Source organism: Typha angustifolia, chromosome 12, assembly GCF_048772165.1.
Source record: "Typha angustifolia cultivar Huaian chromosome 12, ASM4877216v1, whole genome shotgun sequence".
NCBI classification, from domain to species: Eukaryota; Viridiplantae; Streptophyta; class Magnoliopsida; order Poales; family Typhaceae; genus Typha; species Typha angustifolia.
Window position 1 is genome coordinate 10,198,256 of NC_133250.1, and position 18,128 is coordinate 10,216,383.

The following is an 18,128-nucleotide window of genomic DNA, read 5'->3' on the forward strand; positions in this document are numbered from 1 at the left end:
AATACTTTGCAGAATACAAGTGAACATAGAAAACTTATTCTAGAATTGACATTAGGCCTAATTTTTAGCCAGCTTTCCTTTACCACTTATTTAACTAAAAAAATACAAACCACTCATTCCCCATCAAGAAGAGCAATCTACTTTTATATTTGTTAGAGGGTTACATGACAACTACTCACAACCAAATTGGCACAAGGAAAAGGTTTCTTTTATATACATATATATATATATATATACCTTTTAAAATCTCTTATTTATACTAATATTTGCATATGCATTTCTTAGAACATTTATTTACATAGATACTTCTTAAAATCCCTGAGTAACTAAATTAGAAATTTGAGAGAGGTATATATGCAAGAATAAACCTGAAGGAAAAGCAAGAGAAATATCAACATTCTTAGTTATTTAGCATCTAATTATGAGAATTTTTAATTGAAACAAAATTAGAGTTTTATTTTTAATATCTTGCTCAGATGGTTAAAAAAGACTCACACCAATTTAACTATAGATAGCACTATTAAAGTTTTCTATGATAAAAGATCTCATGAATCTTAAAATTCTAATTTAAATTTTTTATAAAAATAAAAATCCTATCATGGGTACCATGTCATTTTCTCACTTTGAGTGATGAAAATAGTGTGACAAGCATCAACCATATTTTTACACTAAAATTTCCAGTGCCATTTAGGTTAAGATAAAATCATTGAGCATCTCTAAGACTTATAGAATCCTAAAGATGGTTTTGTGCTCTCTTACATAAGCATATGCTTTATGGGAACCTTTCTACCTAAATGTTCCACTAAAAATATTAATTTCAAATGTATTGTTGATTAAATCCTAAGAATATAATTCAATATTAAAAGGAATTTATGGATGATGTGCCAAATTGCACAACTAGTACATGCATGAACTCACTTAATTTTGTAATGATGTGGTTCATGAATCATCATAATGTTCCTATTTTTCCTTCTTGCAATTAAATAATAATAATAATAATAATAATAATAATGTGTCATTTTAGTGTTTTTCTCATGTTATTTTTTTTTTCCTTTTAATTTAAAAATATAAAGTTTAGACAAATAAGAGATTTTTTAAGGTAGGAGGACAAAAAATCCCAAAGAATTAATCATACGAGATTAGCTACTATTAAACAACAATTAGGAAAGTGATTGAGGGTTTGTAGAACAAATTAAATCTAGAGATGGAGACATTTATGGGAGAATAAATGAAAGGTAGTCAATAGTTTAGGAGTCCAGGGTATAATTAAAATGTTTAATTAATATGCACTAAAGTAGGCCAAATGTCCTCTTATAGCAACAGAGAGTTAATTAAGGTGGTCTTTTTTGTCCCTTTGTAACTCCTCCCTTTGTTAATCCAACGAACTGAGTGAGAAGCCTTTAATTTATTACTGCAGCTTGTGCTTAATTTACTCGGAAATTAAAAAGTAATCATACGAGATTAGCGAGTATTAAAGAATTAATATGAAAGTGATCGAGGGGTTTATAAACAAATTATATCTTAAGATGGAGACGTTTGAGGAAGAATAGCATAAGATGCTGATTCGATTATCGAAAGTATGCTTATCGTGTAAGCAAATCTCTCGTCATCAACAACAAAAGTAGTTCTTGATCAAGTTTCCGAACAAATTGGAGAACTTTGGAGGGGCTTTTTGCAAAAAGACTGTTTTTATTTTTTATTTATTTTTTTAAAAAAATTAAAAATTTATAGTCGTATAAATCTTGCGACAAAGAGCACTGACGGGCAGTACGTGGAGATTAAATTATTAATAGATGCATAGTTGGATACAAGTCAATGGAAGAAGTAAAATACCACTTGTTCTTCTGTAGCCGGAGAAAATAATATTTAATATTACGAAAAAGGACACATTTTGGATCTCTCTCTCTCTCTCTATATCTAAAACCCACCACCGTCATCCTCCACTGGACGATCCTTCTCTCTCCTCATTCCTACCCGAAAACCTTCAATTCCTCGTAACCTGATGTTATTACCACCTCTCCAATCCGTGGGACCACGGCAGCTTTGCTTTTTCTTCCACCTGTGAGCTCGCTGCCTCCGCAAAACGCCACCTTTTTTTTTTTTTTTTTGCCCTCTTTCTTCCCCGAGCTCTGCCATTCACCTCACTGTCTTCTGCCTCCGTCGGCATTTGCGGATTAGGGACCGACCCAGTTGGGAGTTTTGAGGTTTCTGGCCCTCGCAAGTCGCAAAATCTGTTCTTGGGTTGGTTTTGATTTGTTTGCGCATCGTTGAGCTCGAAGAGTTTCGTGTATTTTAATGGTGCCTGATGTGGGGCTCGTTCAATTCTGATTCTTGAGATAAATTTGGGGGAATTTCATTGGCTGAGGTTGGTTTCGGTGGCAATTGAGTGAAGAGATACTGAATTGTTTTGCGCAAAGTATTTGATGGCGTCTGGATTGGGGAATGAGGATAGCAATAAAGGAAGCATGTGGGAATTGGATCAGAACCTTGATCAACCCATGGATGAAGAGGCTGGCAGGTTGAGGAACATGTACAGAGAAAAGGTGTGCTTTTATTGCTCATTTGATAAAAATATCCCTTATCCCCTTTGCTTTAAGATTCCAGCTTGCTTTTCAAAAGCTGGTAGAAAGGTTCACTTCATTCTTTCTTTATTACCTAATATTTTAGTTTTAAACAACTGAAATTTATTTCTAGAAATTTGGATTTACGTTCATAATTTCTTTTTCTAAATAAATCATTTAAAATTCAATCGCAAGTCTTCTGTAGCATAAATGTTTTGTATAAATTACACGGGCATTTGTTGGTATTGTTGGTGCTCGGATCTGTTGATGTGCCTCAGTTTCGAATTATTAACAGTAATACTTGCCCTGGCTCACCTGAAGGTTGGTATAATGATATTGTGAGCAAGTGTTCATATTTTTCTCAAAACCTATTAGAATGTTGTGCATTATGAAATTAATAATCGTCTAGATTTGTAATTTCAAACTCGTACTAATTTATGCAAACTTCAAGAAAATCCTAGTTCTACTATTTTGATTGTATTAGTATACTTTTTATCCTGAAGGCATTGCTTATGAAATTTCTAGATAGATAAATTCATTAGTACCAGCAGGTCTAGCTGTTGGGAAGTCCTATATATTCGCTTGAATTAATTCTGATGAGTAGTGGATGCATCTGGACATTCTGAATGATAATATTTCTTTTTCCCTGTTAATGCAGAAATTCTCATCAATTTTGGTATTACGGCTTGCATTTCAGAGCCTTGGGGTGGTATTTGGAGATTTGGGCACATCACCATTGTATGTCTTCTATAATGTATTTCCTCATGGGGTAGAAGATGCTGAGGATGTTATTGGAGCTCTTTCCTTAATTATTTACTCCCTCACTCTCATTCCACTTCTTAAGTATGTTTTTGTTGTCTTGAGGGCAAACGACAATGGCCAAGGTAAGATATTCACTTTTATATGTTTAAGACCTTAAGTGCTGCACTGGGTTACACAACTTGTAAAAAAAATTCATGAAATGGAGGTGGTTCTTACTAAATATAGTGCATTTCTGCCAAATGTTGAAAATTGTCTTCTAAATATGATAAGCTTATGCTTTGGTAAGAGTTAGAACATGCTGAGAATATTATGTTTTATACATTCAAACACAAGAAGCAAGGGCTATTTTCACTAAGTTAAGCATCATGGTGGGGTACCTTTGTCAAGTATACCAATGATTTGATTTCATGTTCTACTTCTATTCGTTATATGAAATAAAATGCAGGTAAAAAGCTGTTTGATGTTTCTTTGTAAATTATCCTTCTTGTGTATAGTTCTGAGTGTGTAACTTCTGCTTTCATATTTGCAGGTGGTACATTTGCTCTTTACTCCCTACTGTGCCGTCATGCAAAGATAAACACTATTCCCAACCAACATAGAACAGATGAGGAGCTAACAACATATAGTCGGCAAACATATGATGAGAAATCACTTGCAGCAAAAATAAAGCGATGGTTGGAAGCTCATGCATATAAAAAGAACATTCTTCTTATTATTGTTCTTATTGGCACTTGTACAGCAATAGGAGATGGGATTCTCACTCCTGCTATATCAGGTGAGCTTTTTTTGTTGCTTCTTGTTCCTCTGCTTCAGTATTTGGAAATAACTTGTTCAATTATGTTGTATTTCAAGTCAATTTTGTGTTGCATCATCATTACCTAAGTTTTTTTTCCCCAAGAATATGAGGTTGGCTAGTGGACAATTCAAAGATGAGGAGAACAGATTCTTGTGACAGGCTGTCGACCTGGTATCAACCTTCAAAAATTGTTATGCGATCCATGGCCAAAGGAAAATTAGGAAATAGGGGGGTTGGCTGTAATCCACAAGGCTTACTGTCTAGTAGAGTATGCTGCTTCCTTGGCTGCAAGCTAGGCTCGTGCAGCCAGGAGAAACCCCTACTAGAAGTCATTTAGACAGGAGAATAGTCTAGATGAGAAAGAGTGAACTATTGTCCATAAGATCTACATAAAGATGTAAACATTCATACTGGAGAAGGTTCTGTGCCTTTTCGTCATAATTACCAACAACTTATAAAAGCATAAGCTCCCTACTTATAGTGCTTGGTTGTGGTTATTTTCTAGTATGTAAAATGTGAATGGTCATTCTTTGTGTTTATTGCTTACATTGTAAAAAAGAAGTCTTGTAGTGTTGTGATACAAAGTAGAGAGCATCCAACCTATATAGAAGCATTCTTAAAAACGCTACAGATTGTTATTTTCCCTGGATGTCTTTCAACAATGTAATTCTCTTACAAAAAAGATTGTTTCCTTTTAATTGTTACCTGGATGGTTTTGAAGCTCACTCCATGCGCCACAGAGACGTTGCTGAGTCACAGAATTACTGGCATATATATCCCACTGCCGCATGTTGGTGGTGCCTTGTTTACTGGGATGCTCTGTGCCCCCTCCTAGAAATAGATGATATGCTTATAAGTGATACTAGATCGACAGTCCAAAGAGGAAATGGCATTCTTTGATCTTAAAGCACATCCTAGATGAGTTGTCTCCTGACATTTAGACAATGGTATTCTTGAAACTTTTCCTCCTGAGTTCAGGAGGAAAAGCTTTAGTAACTTGAAATACTTCACATAAAAGAGTAAGATATGGTAATTATTCTGCATTTTCCTAAGATCTAGATGAGTAAATTTAAGGCTTTTCATTTGATAGATCAATTTTCTCCAACATATGTGCAGCCATTTACTTAAGTTACTAAAATTTTACACTTTATCTACCACTGGTCTTCTAACTTGTGCGATTTTGCATGTAGTTCTATCAGCAGCAGGTGGAATAAAGGTTGAAAATCCCAAAATGAGCAATGGTACTTCTTTAAACCTAAACTGATTATTTCTCTTATTGAAATGCCAATATGTTCTTTTATGGAGATTTTTGAATAAAAGGAACACTTTTAATCTCTAAATTTCGAAGGTTTTAAATTTTCATGATGCTACCATGGCAAGAAAGACTATATACACCTTATAGTCTTATGTGTGAGTTTGGGACATGATGGCTCGAACTTTATCAGTCAATCATGCCCACGGACATACAAGTGCCCTAAAAGCATTAGACCAAGATTTAACAGAATAGATTGTTAAGAATAAAGACAGTGGATATATATAATTCTATTCTTCTGGATTGATAATTACCAATAGTTCAGTTATGAAGAGCTAATTCTTCTTTTTTACATTTTGTCTCAGATGTGGTTGTGCTCGTTGCTGTAGTCATATTAGTTGGTTTGTTTAGCATGCAACACTATGGTACCGATAAAGTCGGATGGCTTTTTGCACCCATAGTCCTGCTCTGGTTTATATTAATTGGAGCCTGTGGAGCTCGAAACATCTGGAAGTACAATAATTCAGTTTTGAAAGCATATAATCCAGTTTATATCTACCGATATTTTCGGCATGGGAAGCGTGATAGTTGGACCTCTCTTGGAGGAATCATGCTTAGTATCACAGGTCAGTTCCTTTTGCCAGCAGTAGTATATGTTCCTTTGGTTTCTCTGTTTGTATTTTCTTAATAGAAACAAAATGACTTGGAGATTGGCTTTCTGATGTTATTCAGGGACAGAAGCATTATTTGCTGATCTATGCCATTTTCCTGTTCTGGCTATTCAGGTAAATTGTGTTCTCCATTTAAGAAAGGCTGATCAGTTGCTTCTTTGTTCTTACAGAACTTATATATCTTTCTTTGCAGATTGCTTTTGCTTTCATTGTGTTCCCTTGCCTTCTTTTAGCATATACTGGGCAAGCTGCTTACATCATTAGTAATAAGGACCACGTCGTTGATGCTTTTTATCGTTCCATTCCAGGTCCCTCCTGACCCCTCTTGGCATTTATTCTTGTGATCCTCATCTTCAGATAGCTTGTGATGACACTTTTCTATCATTGCAGATGGTATATATTGGCCAGTCTTTGTTGTTGCAACTGCTGCTGCAATAGTTGCTAGTCAAGCCACCATATCTGCCACATATTCAATCATCAAACAAGCGCTTGCACTTGGCTGTTTTCCCAGAGTCAAGGTTGTTCATACATCAAAGAAGTTTCTTGGTCAGATATACATTCCTGATATAAATTGGGTTCTTATGATTCTATGCATAGCTGTTACCGCTGGATTCAAGAATCAAAGCCAGATTGGAAATGCATACGGTAAGTTCACCTTGACCTCAGTATGTATAGGAATCTAATAAAGATCAGGCAAGATACATCATCAATTCCATGACGTAGGTCACACCACATTCTCAAAGAAGTGTACTATAGCAAGCAGCCAGTTGCACTACTCATATTACGTTCGATGAGATGGATGATCCAACCTGGACTTGTAATGTATTAGTTGATGTAGTCATCAAGTAAACTACCCACAACTTGAAAGACAATATGATCCTTACCTTTAGTAATATTCTATTCTTTACTAATATCAGGATCTGCTTAATTGGTTTGATAAGACAAGAAGGATATGAAGTTCTCTTAATGATACATCTACACCATTCTTTCTTTTCCTTTTTCTTATTATGTGTGTTACACATGACATCACTAAATTGGTATTTTTACTATGTTACAGGAACTGCTGTGGTGATAGTTATGCTGGTCACCACATTTCTCATGATCCCAATCATGTTATTGGTATGGCGGAGCCACTGGATCCTAGTCTCCATCTTCACTGGGCTATCTTTGCTGGTGGAGCTCCCATACTTCTCTGCAGTCATATTCAAGATAGACCAAGGAGGTTGGGTCCCACTAGTCATTGCTGCTGTATTTCTTATCATCATGTATGTATGGCATTATGGCACAGTGAAGCGCTATGAATTCGAGATGCACAGCAAGGTATCGATGGCTTGGATTTTGGGGCTTGGTCCCAGCCTTGGTCTGGTCAGAGTCCCAGGAATAGGCTTTGTTTACACCGAGCTGGCAAGTGGTGTTCCCCACATCTTCTCCCACTTCATCACTAACCTTCCTGCCATCCACTCTGTCGTAGTATTTGTTTGTGTCAAGTATCTTCCTGTATATACAGTCCCCATGGAGGAAAGGTTCCTTGTGAAGAGGATTGGGCCAAAGAGCTTCCACATGTTTCGTTGTGTCGCTAGATATGGATACAAAGATCTCCACAAGAAAGACGATGATTTTGAGAAGATGCTCTTTGATAGCCTCTTTCTCTTTGTCCGACTTGAGAGTATGATGGAGGGTTATTCCGATTCCGATGAATACAGCATGCGAGAACAAAGGACACAGAAATCTATTGATCTGCTTGCTACTGAGGAAGGAAATAGCACGCTTTCATCCAATGCAGATTTGAGTTACTCGTCCCATGATTACATTGTGCCTGTGCAATCCCCTCTCAGAGGGGGCAGCTTGATGAGGTCATCAGGCCAAACAAGCCTAACGGTAGGGGATGAATTGGAGTTCTTGAATAGTTGCAAAGAATCTGGAGTTGTACACATTCTTGGGAACACAATTGTGAAAGCTCGTAGGGATTCAGGGATCTTGAAAAGGATAACTGTTGACTACATATATGCTTTCCTTCGGAGGATCTGCAGGGAAAACAGTGTGATCTTTAATGTTCCCCATGAGAGCCTATTAAATGTTGGTCAGATATTCTACATATAATTGATTAAATAAACCGGGATGAGCAATTTATTTTGCTTTTGGAGCTGGCTTTAATAGCTTCACCTTTTTTGTTTCCTCATTCGACTTTAGTGAATTAAGGGGGGAAAGATTCTTAAGAAGTCAATTGCAAAGGTGAGATACTTCTCATCTGAAGGAGTTTTTTTTTTTTCTTTTTTTTGTCTTTCATTGGAAGTCTTGTACCTTATGCATTGCCAGCAATCATGCAGGCATTGCTATCAGCAACGCAAAGACGGCGCTGCTCACTCTTCATCAAGTCAAGGTCCAACAACCTTCTTCTTACTTGTCTATCCTGGCTGTTGTTGGAAAACTGTATACATGCAGAAATGCTGGCTGGCTTTAGTTTTATTAGAAACTCCGCATGAGTGACAAGAATAAGAGATTTTGCTGCCATTATCTTATTAAATACAAGTCTCTCTTTTTCATGTACACAAGGTAAGTTTGTAAAGAAATAAGACTTTGTAGAGATTCGAAATATTTGTATCGCATTATCTGAACTTATACAGAAGCTCATTTCTTAATACTTTGTTGCCTTGAATTTGATGTAGAACAGAGCTTCCCATGGCAATTTGGTAGCAACTTTCTTGTGAATGGGTATAGGATGTAAGCATATGCTTAACAATATTTCTTTTAGAACAAAGACCATCTTGGAACTTTTTTATCCAAATTGTTAGCACACGGCTGTCCTTCCAGTGGAAGAAAATTAAGAAGCATGGCAGTCAAACACCATCATCATCTAGGTAATTTTGCTGTTTTATAGCTAAAAAATAGTTACCTTTATCTATCCTTCAAACAATCTGGGTATTACTCGGATATTGTTGTACATGTTGAGCTTGCACAGAAAGAAGACCTTGTGCATGATCTTATCCCTTGATACCGTGTGATAAGAAATCGACGAGTTCCATTAATATTGAATTTGCAAGTAAGATAGCCAAGGGCCTAAAGACCAACAAAGGCTTAAGAAAATAAGTATCAAACATCAATCATTCATCACCAAACTCTTGACAAACACATCACATTTCAAATTAGCGTTCTAGCCACCAAAAACTATCAATTCCTCATGGTAAGTGCTGTAAGTCACAGCTGTAACAGTTAAAGGTTGAAAAGAGAAGCAAAGATATCAGCTACAAAAATGGCAGCTGACAGAAAATGCCTCTTTACACTTGTACCTCTTCAACTTGGCACACACTAGAAATATCCTTTTCACTGTTGCAGGCCATACTAACTAACACATAAAGAACACTTGTACAGGTAACACATTAGAGTACATGATATTTCACACCCATTTTCATGTCTCTCAAAGCACACAGATAGATCTCTTTCATGCCATCTATCTCAGCCACTATCAGGCATCTGCTGCTGTGACTGCTGCTGTTGCGATTCAGCCTGTGGCTGCTGCCACATGTAAGCGACTGGATGTTGTGATACTGCATACATTGCTGCTGCAGCCGTTTGATCGACAGGCTTCCCCATGATCATCCCTGGTCCTGCGACCTGCGGTGCTGGGACATAGTAATAGGGAATCGAATCAGCTGGAGCACCCATGGTTTGCAATGCACCTCTTGGGATCCCAAGCCCTTCTTCCTTCAGCTCATCTCTGGGGACTATATCAACCAAAAAGTCGAATATGTCAGTCCTGGTAATAGCAGCAGCAATATCATTCTTCTGCAATGTCCTCCTCTTATTTTCCTCTGTATGGATCCATGATCTGAGCGTTAATTCCAATATGAACATCTCGCAAGCCTTGGCAAAAATCACAGGTGCCTCAGCAGAGATCATCCGCACATCCTCATCAGCCTTCATGATCTTCTTTATCCTGGCAAGAGGCAGGCTGTGATTCTTGAAATCAGTCGTCTGTTCTATCTCCAACATTTGGTTTGCCCAGAAAGCTTGGAGCTGCTGCTGCTGCTGTTGCTGCTGGTGGTGGTGGAACTGTTGAACCTGCTGATACACAAGCTGGTGTTGATTAGTAAGCTGGCCTGCATTAGCAGGAAATAATGAATTTGGCTGGGAGGCAGGAGGTATAGCTCCAATCACTCCTGGAGCTCCGGCTATCATTGCGGCTGGTTGGTAGGTAGGTGCAGCATATGCTATCTGAGCAGCAGTAGTTACCGCTCCTACCACAGGTTGAGGTGGTTGGGAAGATTGTTCCATGTCTAGAGTCCTTGGTCGTATTTCACTACTTTACTTCAGGACATAGGAGAACTGGACACATAATATGATTATCAATAAACATAAATCAAATAAACATAGATGATTTGTTTCTTGAGGAAATTGTTTACCTCATATTAGGAAGATGAAGTAAACCATATGAAGTCATCATTGGAATATTAACGGCCTTTCATTATTGAGTTCTGCAAAATAGTCAAACAAGGAGAGGTAAGTACAAGAATCATTTCAAGATACACGCATATAAACATGATAAGAAAACATTTGCAGCAAAAGAGTAACAAAATTATTCAATCCAAATCAACTAGTTAGCACTGCTATGAACCTATGTATTTAGCTAACACATTATTGATCGAAACTCGTCCTGTATTTTCATTGTCATTGTAGGTGGATGGCCTCCAGGATTCTGTCCTTATCTGTACCACCACCTCATCATTGCTGCCAACAACTGCATAAGCAGCAATACATAGCTGTTATAAGACAATTTCTCCTAGACAATACAACCCTAAAAACCTGGTTTTTGTTTGAGAAAGAGAGAAAAGGCCAATTCCTTGACCAGGAATCTCCAAATCTTCCAACTAAAAGATCAAAGATACTTACTAATTATGGAGATAGAACTCTCTAACTAAGAACATCAAAAGCTTGTCCCTTTCCTTCCCATAGGTACAATCAACCTATGCAACGAAAAAAATGAATTATGTCATTCTATGTCTTATAAGAGGTTCAACCGAGAGATTGCCGGTACAAAAATCTCAAATCTAAGGTCAATCAGCTAATCTTCCTGTCCAAGCAAGATGTCTATCACAATGAAACTAAAATTATTTCACACGATGAACGCCTACCTGTTTTTACAGATTTGTGGGATGGGCTGTTGAAATAAGTGATATCAGATATTTAAGCTAGTTTGACTTTGACAATAACAAGGATCCACTAACATCTTTGAATTATATGACTTTATCAAAGTCTTAGAAATGGTGTATCCAGAAAAAGATTCCCAACAATGATTAGATACTTCTACTCTGTCATAAATAGGTAAAAATCAAAGTGCACCAAATTTAGTATTTTTGCAAAACAATTTGTACCTTAAGAGTCTCAGCCAAAAGGTAGCCTAGTGTACCACATTGGCCATTATAGCATATCCTATGAGTTTGAACAACAACTCAACTAAGTTCAAATTGTGTGTAATACATAGAATCATTGAGATGAGATTTCAGACTATATGCTCACAAATTATGTTTAGGAACCAACAAACTCATAAGTTTTGCAAATCCATGATAAATTGAGTTTGAAGTTTTGACATCATGAGTGGGAGGAACTCAACTTCTCTATAGCACCCATGCTACCTTGCAGCCTAACAACTAACTGCTTAGTCAATTGACTAATGCATATCAAATAACCTTCAAAAAGATACCGATCCTGATTTTCTTCAGCAGAGACCATGATAAGATATTTACCGTAAGCTCCTTTTACACGCAAATGGGCTTCAGCTTCAGAAGCCCTAGCTCTTTTCTCCAATAACCACTATAAATATTTCCCTCTTCGTATCAAGTCCCTTAAAAGATTAATCTTTTCTTTTACACAATTATGTCAAAAATAACGCATAAGGAATTTACCCATTGTAATACCTTGTCGCAAGTAACGCATAAGGAATTTCACCATTGTAAAACCTAATGAACAGATAGTCCTTTTCCCAGTGTATCGTAAAATTTCCTATCTAAAGGTAAATAATTATGGGTCTCTTGACCCTACAAACTAGACTCATGCAAAATGTGGCATAGCAGAATCCTGGTCAGAACTAGTTTCTGAAAGGTGGTATTCAGTAGTGGGAAAAATCTTGATACTTTAACAATATACTATGTGTCATTCTCTGGAACTAATTTTATCATCATTAGAATCCTCCAAGCAATTCAACGACACGGCTAGCTAGAGCACAAATTGATGCCATGGATTGAAAGAAATATTTCAGTTAGTTAACATCCTCTGACTGACATCAACTATCACGTTGTTGTCGCTTCATGACAAAGCAAAATAAAGCAAGATACATCAGCTGGTAGGTCGTACTATAGGTTCCTGAAATGAAGCAACAAACACCAAAAGCTGCCCTATCCAGGGATTGAAGTGCATACAAATACATGAGAACTCTGGTTTAGGTAGCTATATATTTGCCTAAGAGGTTCAAATCAGCCAATGAAACAAATGTAATACAAACATCTCAATTGACCCAATTACTAGGCCTCCATTTCAATCCCCCAAAAAATAATTTACTGGGTTTCCATGAGAATATGTTAAAAATAAAATCCTAAACAAAGATTAAAGAAAATATTCCAACAAAAGAAAATAAAAGCAAGCATCGCATGTTGAAAGCTGTGATCATGAAAAGAAATGATAGGAAAAACATTGACATAATGGAGAAATATACATTTCAATCAAAGTGTATACGATACACAATTATATAATTATTTCCTAAATCATCTAGTATTCAAAGGGAATCCAATTAGAAAAGGAGATAGATGCCAATAAAAGTTTTTCGTAAAATTAACAAGAATCCATGTTAAAATTTTGGAAAAAAAAAATTTGTACTTGACCTTTCAGTGGTTTGGCTCATTTTCAGAAGACCCTCACATACTTTTAACCTAAGCATTTAACCTCCCTGTGGTATTGACAAAAGTATAATTTTTATCTTTTTCGTCTTAGTTGATTAAACCAAAGGTCGAATTTCTAGATCATCATCAGAGACAGTTTGCAGAGAATTGGATAATTTGTTCAATACATCTAAGAATAATACCGATTGAATTTTAAAAAAGCTTATCAAATTCTCTATAACATTGTCTCTAATGAGGATCTACAAATTAAAGATGTAATTAATTAAATATGATAAAAAAGATAATATTTGCACTTTAGTCAAGACTACATGAAGATTAAGTATTTAAGATAAAAGTACATGAGGATTTTGTAGAATTGAACCAAACCATGAGGAAGTAAAGAACCATTTATCCTAAAAATTTCCTCATTATCCTTGTCCTAGTTATACATAGTAGTCTCCGCTACCATCTAACAATTAACATAAAATCAAAATCAGAGAAATGCACAAACCCTCCAAGCCATATTAAATAGAGATTTCATCATGAGATAAGCAAGAAACTGATAGGGTACCAAAAGATCAAAACATATCTGGCTGATTCCATAAATGCTATTCTATACACACAAGAATGGCTTCTGAAATTGAAGCCAACATAGGCATATCATGCAAATCATGTAAAGAGTAAACCAAGAGGTTGTGATGGCCAAATATGAAGAACCCAGCCAAACCATAAAAGGATGTCGAATGCAATATGGACATATATACTACACATTGAAATTAATGATGAAATGGACCTTCGTGCCTTACTTTATTGGGATTGAAATGGTGAAAAAAATTGGCGAAGCAAACCATCTATCAAGAGTTCCTGGTCTTCTTTCTTCAACTCATTCATAACTCCAAGACTAGACAAAATTGCCCTAGTTGTTATATTAAAAGAACATAATAGCCTACTCATTCGTAACTCCAAGACTAGAAAGAAATTTTGTTTTGGAAGAACATCAAAACTTCAAAGAAAAGATCTTCCTTCGAAATAAGTAAGAACAGATGTTGTACAAACACATCAATTACCTTACATAGAGACCCCATTCAAGAAGACAAATCTTAGGAATCAATTAGATGAAAAGTGAAGGGATTACGAGATAATTTTTACAGGAAAACCACAAAATACTATCAAAACCACTTAACCAACAATCAAGAATCCACCATAACTTCAACCCCATTGACCAAAGTTAAGACCCTTGATCAATAATACACACGGGATGCAACCTAAATAGCGTCAAAATTACACAAGCGAACCCGATAATTCAACCGGAAATCATCAAAATGCCAACCCAAGATGCAGAAATCTATGGTTTACGTAACAATAAATCTCCAACAGTAAAGAAATAAAGCTCTAAATTCGAACTTTTGTCCTCCTTTTCTTCTTACCTCGGAGGAGAAGAAGAAAAGCAGCGCCAATGGAGCCTTCGAAACCCTAGAGAGAAGAGAGAGAGAGAGAGAGAGAGAGGTCGTAGGGAATCCGGTCCATTCACCCTCCACGTGTTCTTTGGTCCAATTGCGTTCTTCAAACGTGGCGGGACATAATTGGATGAAGGGCGTGTATTGAAAGAAAGAGGCGTGAGGCGTCGTACTCCAGTGGCAAGAATGTGGAATTTGGAAAAGTGGAGGATATTTATGCTCCAGAATGGAGACCTACCCGTCTTTCAATTTTGCTCCTATTAAATTGGCAACTCCTTTGGTTTTCTTTTTATTTATTTATTTATTTATTTATTTTTAAGTTCAAATTTGAATAATAAAACAGTTTAATAGCGACAAATCTTTAATATTAGCCACAGTCTTGAACTAGACAACACTAAACATATAACAAAGTATCAAGTTCGAAGGCACAAATAAATTAAGTAAGTAAAGCTGCAATTCGACGGTTTAAGACTAGAAGATCGAAGATCACTAACTCTATATTAGATAAGAAAAACTTACGAACACACAAAACCTCTTAAAGTAGGAGCTAAGCAAAGGAAACTAAAAGCCAGATCCCATGAAAAGTGTGGTGCCTAGATCCAATCAGCGGCGAAGCATGCAAGAGTTGGTAGGCAGTGATGGTGCTTGGCTACAGCGAACAGGAGGGAAGAGAAGGAGCTGTTAGATTATACTTAGCTCAAGCTATTATTGTGCACGGGAAAAGCGAGGGAGAATGAGGACAGAGTGGCAACAAATGATAGACACTACACAAAGATGGCCAACCAAGGCTACGACTAAACAACGTTAAATGGACACGACAACGTCAGTCATGGCCACAACGGCAACTATGACGAAGTCGGTCATAAGAAGTAGGGAGAAGAGAGCAAGCCAACAGAAAGGAGAATAGAGAAGGGAGGAATGAAGAAGAAGGAGAAGAAGAAGAAGAAGAAGAAGAAGAAGAAGAAGAAGAAGAAGAGGAAAAGCCTCTGACTTCCTAGGGCTGCCAAAATAAAATGAGCAACTCAAGCTCGGCTTGGCTCGAATGTAATTGACCCGGGCAACAACACTATCTCAGCTTGAAATTAGCTTTGCTTAGCCTGTTGGTTTTATAGGGTTTTCTACGTAAGCTCGAACCATTTACCTCGTTGGAACAACCCACGTCAAGTCGTCTCGAAATTTCACTGAAGATTGTTGCTCTTTTTAGTGTTTCTTTCTAAGTTTTCTTGCCTGAATCGAAATTTTCGTGTTTGCTTTAGCAATCTCTTTCCTTGTCCATGTTCTCTGTCCAATTTAAAAATCGAATTCAGTGAAAGAAAATGAAGTTGTTTTTCGGTTCTTGGATCTTTTTCTTTTTCTTTCTTTCTTTTTCCTTTTGAATCTTTTGGATTCATAGTGGAAATGAACGTAATTTTTCTTCAATCTTGGATCAACGTGCATGGTTTCTTTCTTTAGGGTAGAGACATATATAAGAAGATAGCTTCAGGCGATGAAATTTTGCCGTTGTTAATAAAAGTAATATTATGAGAAATTAGATGCCAAATACACGGTCGATTGAATATTTTTAATAAACAAAAAATCTTTATAATTAAATCTACTTGGCAATTCCCCATGCAATCATATTCATAATATTGGAACAGGTGGTAGCTCTACATGCAGCGAAGTCTACGTGTGCATGAGATGCTTTGCTGCGTGGCACTTAGGACTCTACTGCCAAACGCCATGCAACTTCGCATGCATCCACCTCTTGATTATTTTTGTATATAAATAGCTAGAATCCCTTCTCAATATCTTCTGAGAAGGCCAACGTCGTTTCTATCTTTCTATCTGGGCCGGAGATTTTGGAGACGATGAAGAAATCAAGCGTGTGTTGCCTCTTCCTGGTGCTGGTGATCCTCTTGGCTTATGGTACTCGTAATATATAACTCTAATTAAATGATGTATCTTTACTAATAATCATGCTTGCATGCACGCATCTCAATCTCTCTCTCCTGACTACGTATGTAGTATAGAAGTTAATTGCAAAGCTAGTTGATAATGAAGCTAACTTAATTTGGGTATGAATTAATTAACTGGATTGCAGAGGAGAGGATGCAAGGGGTTGAAGCAAGGGTGTGCAGGGTGAGGAGTGCAGGATACAAAGGGCCATGCATCTCGGACACTAACTGTGCTCAGGTTTGCATCAGTGAAGGCTTTGGAGGTGGTGACTGCGAGGGTTTGCTGCGCAGATGCAAGTGCCAGAAGCCTTGTTAATTGAATCCCAACTATATATAGATTAATGTATATATGTACAGGCATGTCCATCTCCAGTGTCTTCTAGTCTATCTCTAGTTTTTATATATATATATATATATATATATATATGGTTGTTATGCTAGCTTTAGCTTTGGTGCTTTCCTTTGTAATATGGGTTCTTATAGTGAGTTGATGTAATTAATTAATGAGCAGCTGTAGCTTCTTCGATGCAAGAATTATATATAGGATCTCCACACATTAACATCTCTCTCTCCTAAGATGCGGCATAGTTGTAAATAGATGTAAAGCTAATTAAAAACATAAAGGGGAAATTATGTTTGATTTTAGCCCCTCCTGAATTTACTTGACCCCCAATACACGTATAATTTATATTGAATTTGAAGGTAATTTAGGGGCAAATGGATAAGATTTCCGATATGATATATATAAAAATCTTGAAAATTTTATTTAACTCTGTATAATTTTGTTTTTAACAAGGATCTTTAAAATATAATTTGTCTGAACAGAGTCAAAAACTTAATGGAAATTTGGTAAAAAGAAGACTCCCTAACTTATGGGTTTTAATGGTTTATTATGATATTTGAACTTTACATATATATATTGGATTAATTTATCTCACTTTGACATTCATATTGGTATACTTGTTGGGTTAAGCAAGCTACATTTATGGGCCCAAATATTCTATGGCCCAGATTAGATTATTCTAAACTTCTAAAAGGCCCAATCCAAACCCCAGTATCTAAGCCCAATGTCCCTATTTCTATATTTAATGCGATCCTACCCTAATGATCTTAATTCAATTAAAAAAGAACACAAATCAAATTTAAAGTGATGAAAAGAGAGGGTATAGTTGAAATAAACGCTAATGTACGAGAATCGATAAATCTAATAATTAGTTTTGGGGTAAATTATCTAATATGTTGATGGTGTTAATGAAAAATATCATAAGACTGCGTAGTCTTAATATTTTTTTTATTACTCTACAATAAGAATAAAAAATAAAAGACGACTCTAGAGCATCTAAAATCGATCATGTAATATAGTTAAATCTTAAAGTGACAATTTCACTTAAACCTTTTAATATAATATATATATATAGAGAGAGAGAGAGGAAGATATACGCATTCATGCATGCATGCAAAATACGTAGCTTTTAGTTCTATCTACCTACCAACCGATGTATTAATATATAAGGCCAGCACGCAGCCAGTAAGAAGCTCCACGTTACGAGGCATCTGCCATGCATATATATACTACTACTAGCAAAACACTTATACCCTAATCCAAAACATCTACCTTATAAGTAGACAAAGAAACCTCTTTCCAAAGAGGAATAATTACTTCAATATATATATATATATATATATATATATCCACTGCTAAGATTAATGGAGTGGATGAGTTCCCCGTTTGGCTTAGTCTTCATGGTGTTCTTCCTTTTGGCTTCAAGTATATATACTATATTCTCTTTTCGTTGAGTTTTCTATATAGGGTGAAAGTATTTAAG

The 18,128-nt window shown here is 36.3% G+C and overlaps 3 protein-coding genes across 4 annotated transcripts in view; 2 read left to right on the top strand and 1 right to left on the bottom strand.

Moving 5' to 3' along the window:
- LOC140771950 (protein CYSTEINE-RICH TRANSMEMBRANE MODULE 9-like) overlaps window positions 1–18,128 on the top strand; it is a 97,977-nt gene that overhangs the window by 49,530 nt on the left and 30,319 nt on the right. The window lies entirely within an intron of this gene.
- Window positions 1,902–8,681, top strand: LOC140772431 (probable potassium transporter 11). Its single transcript, XM_073114501.1, has 10 exons — window positions 1,902–2,543; window positions 3,220–3,445; window positions 3,853–4,098; window positions 5,310–5,360; window positions 5,737–5,997; window positions 6,104–6,156; window positions 6,236–6,350; window positions 6,433–6,687; window positions 7,100–8,274; window positions 8,370–8,681. The coding sequence occupies exons 1-9, from the start codon at window positions 2,424–2,426 to the stop codon at window positions 8,140–8,142; spliced, it is 2,370 nt and encodes a 789-aa protein (XP_072970602.1). The 5' UTR covers window positions 1,902–2,423; the 3' UTR covers window positions 8,143–8,274; window positions 8,370–8,681.
- Window positions 9,147–14,459, bottom strand: LOC140772432 (nuclear transcription factor Y subunit C-4-like). 2 transcript variants are annotated; one of them, XM_073114503.1, is made up of 5 exons: window positions 14,339–14,355; window positions 10,930–11,003; window positions 10,655–10,777; window positions 10,443–10,514; window positions 9,147–10,365 (listed from the first exon to the last, which is right to left on the bottom strand). In XM_073114503.1, exon 5 carries the CDS (start codon window positions 10,312–10,314, stop codon window positions 9,496–9,498), a length of 819 nt encoding a protein of 272 aa, XP_072970604.1. In that variant the 5' UTR covers window positions 10,315–10,365; window positions 10,443–10,514; window positions 10,655–10,777; window positions 10,930–11,003; window positions 14,339–14,355; the 3' UTR covers window positions 9,147–9,495. The 2 variants fall into 2 exon arrangements, with proteins under 2 accessions (XP_072970604.1, XP_072970603.1); XM_073114502.1 differs by lacking the exons at window positions 10,655–10,777; window positions 10,930–11,003 and having other exon boundaries at window positions 14,339–14,459.

What these genes read in the sequence shown, in the direction of transcription:
- LOC140772431 (XM_073114501.1), top strand. Translation starts at nt 2,424, where the DNA reads ATGGCGTCTGGATTGGGGAATGAGGATAGCAATAAAGGAAGCATGTGG. An exon ending in TCTCACTCCTGCTATATCAG is followed by an intron (nt 4,099 to 5,309) that starts GTGAGCTTTTTT and finishes TTTTGCATGTAG; the next exon opens with TTCTATCAGCAGCAGGTGGA. An exon ending in CCAGATTGGAAATGCATACG is followed by an intron (nt 6,688 to 7,099) that starts GTAAGTTCACCT and finishes ACTATGTTACAG; the next exon opens with GAACTGCTGTGGTGATAGTT.
- LOC140772432 (XM_073114502.1), bottom strand. Translation starts at nt 10,314, where the DNA reads ATGGAACAATCTTCCCAACCACCTCAACCTGTGGTAGGAGCGGTAACT.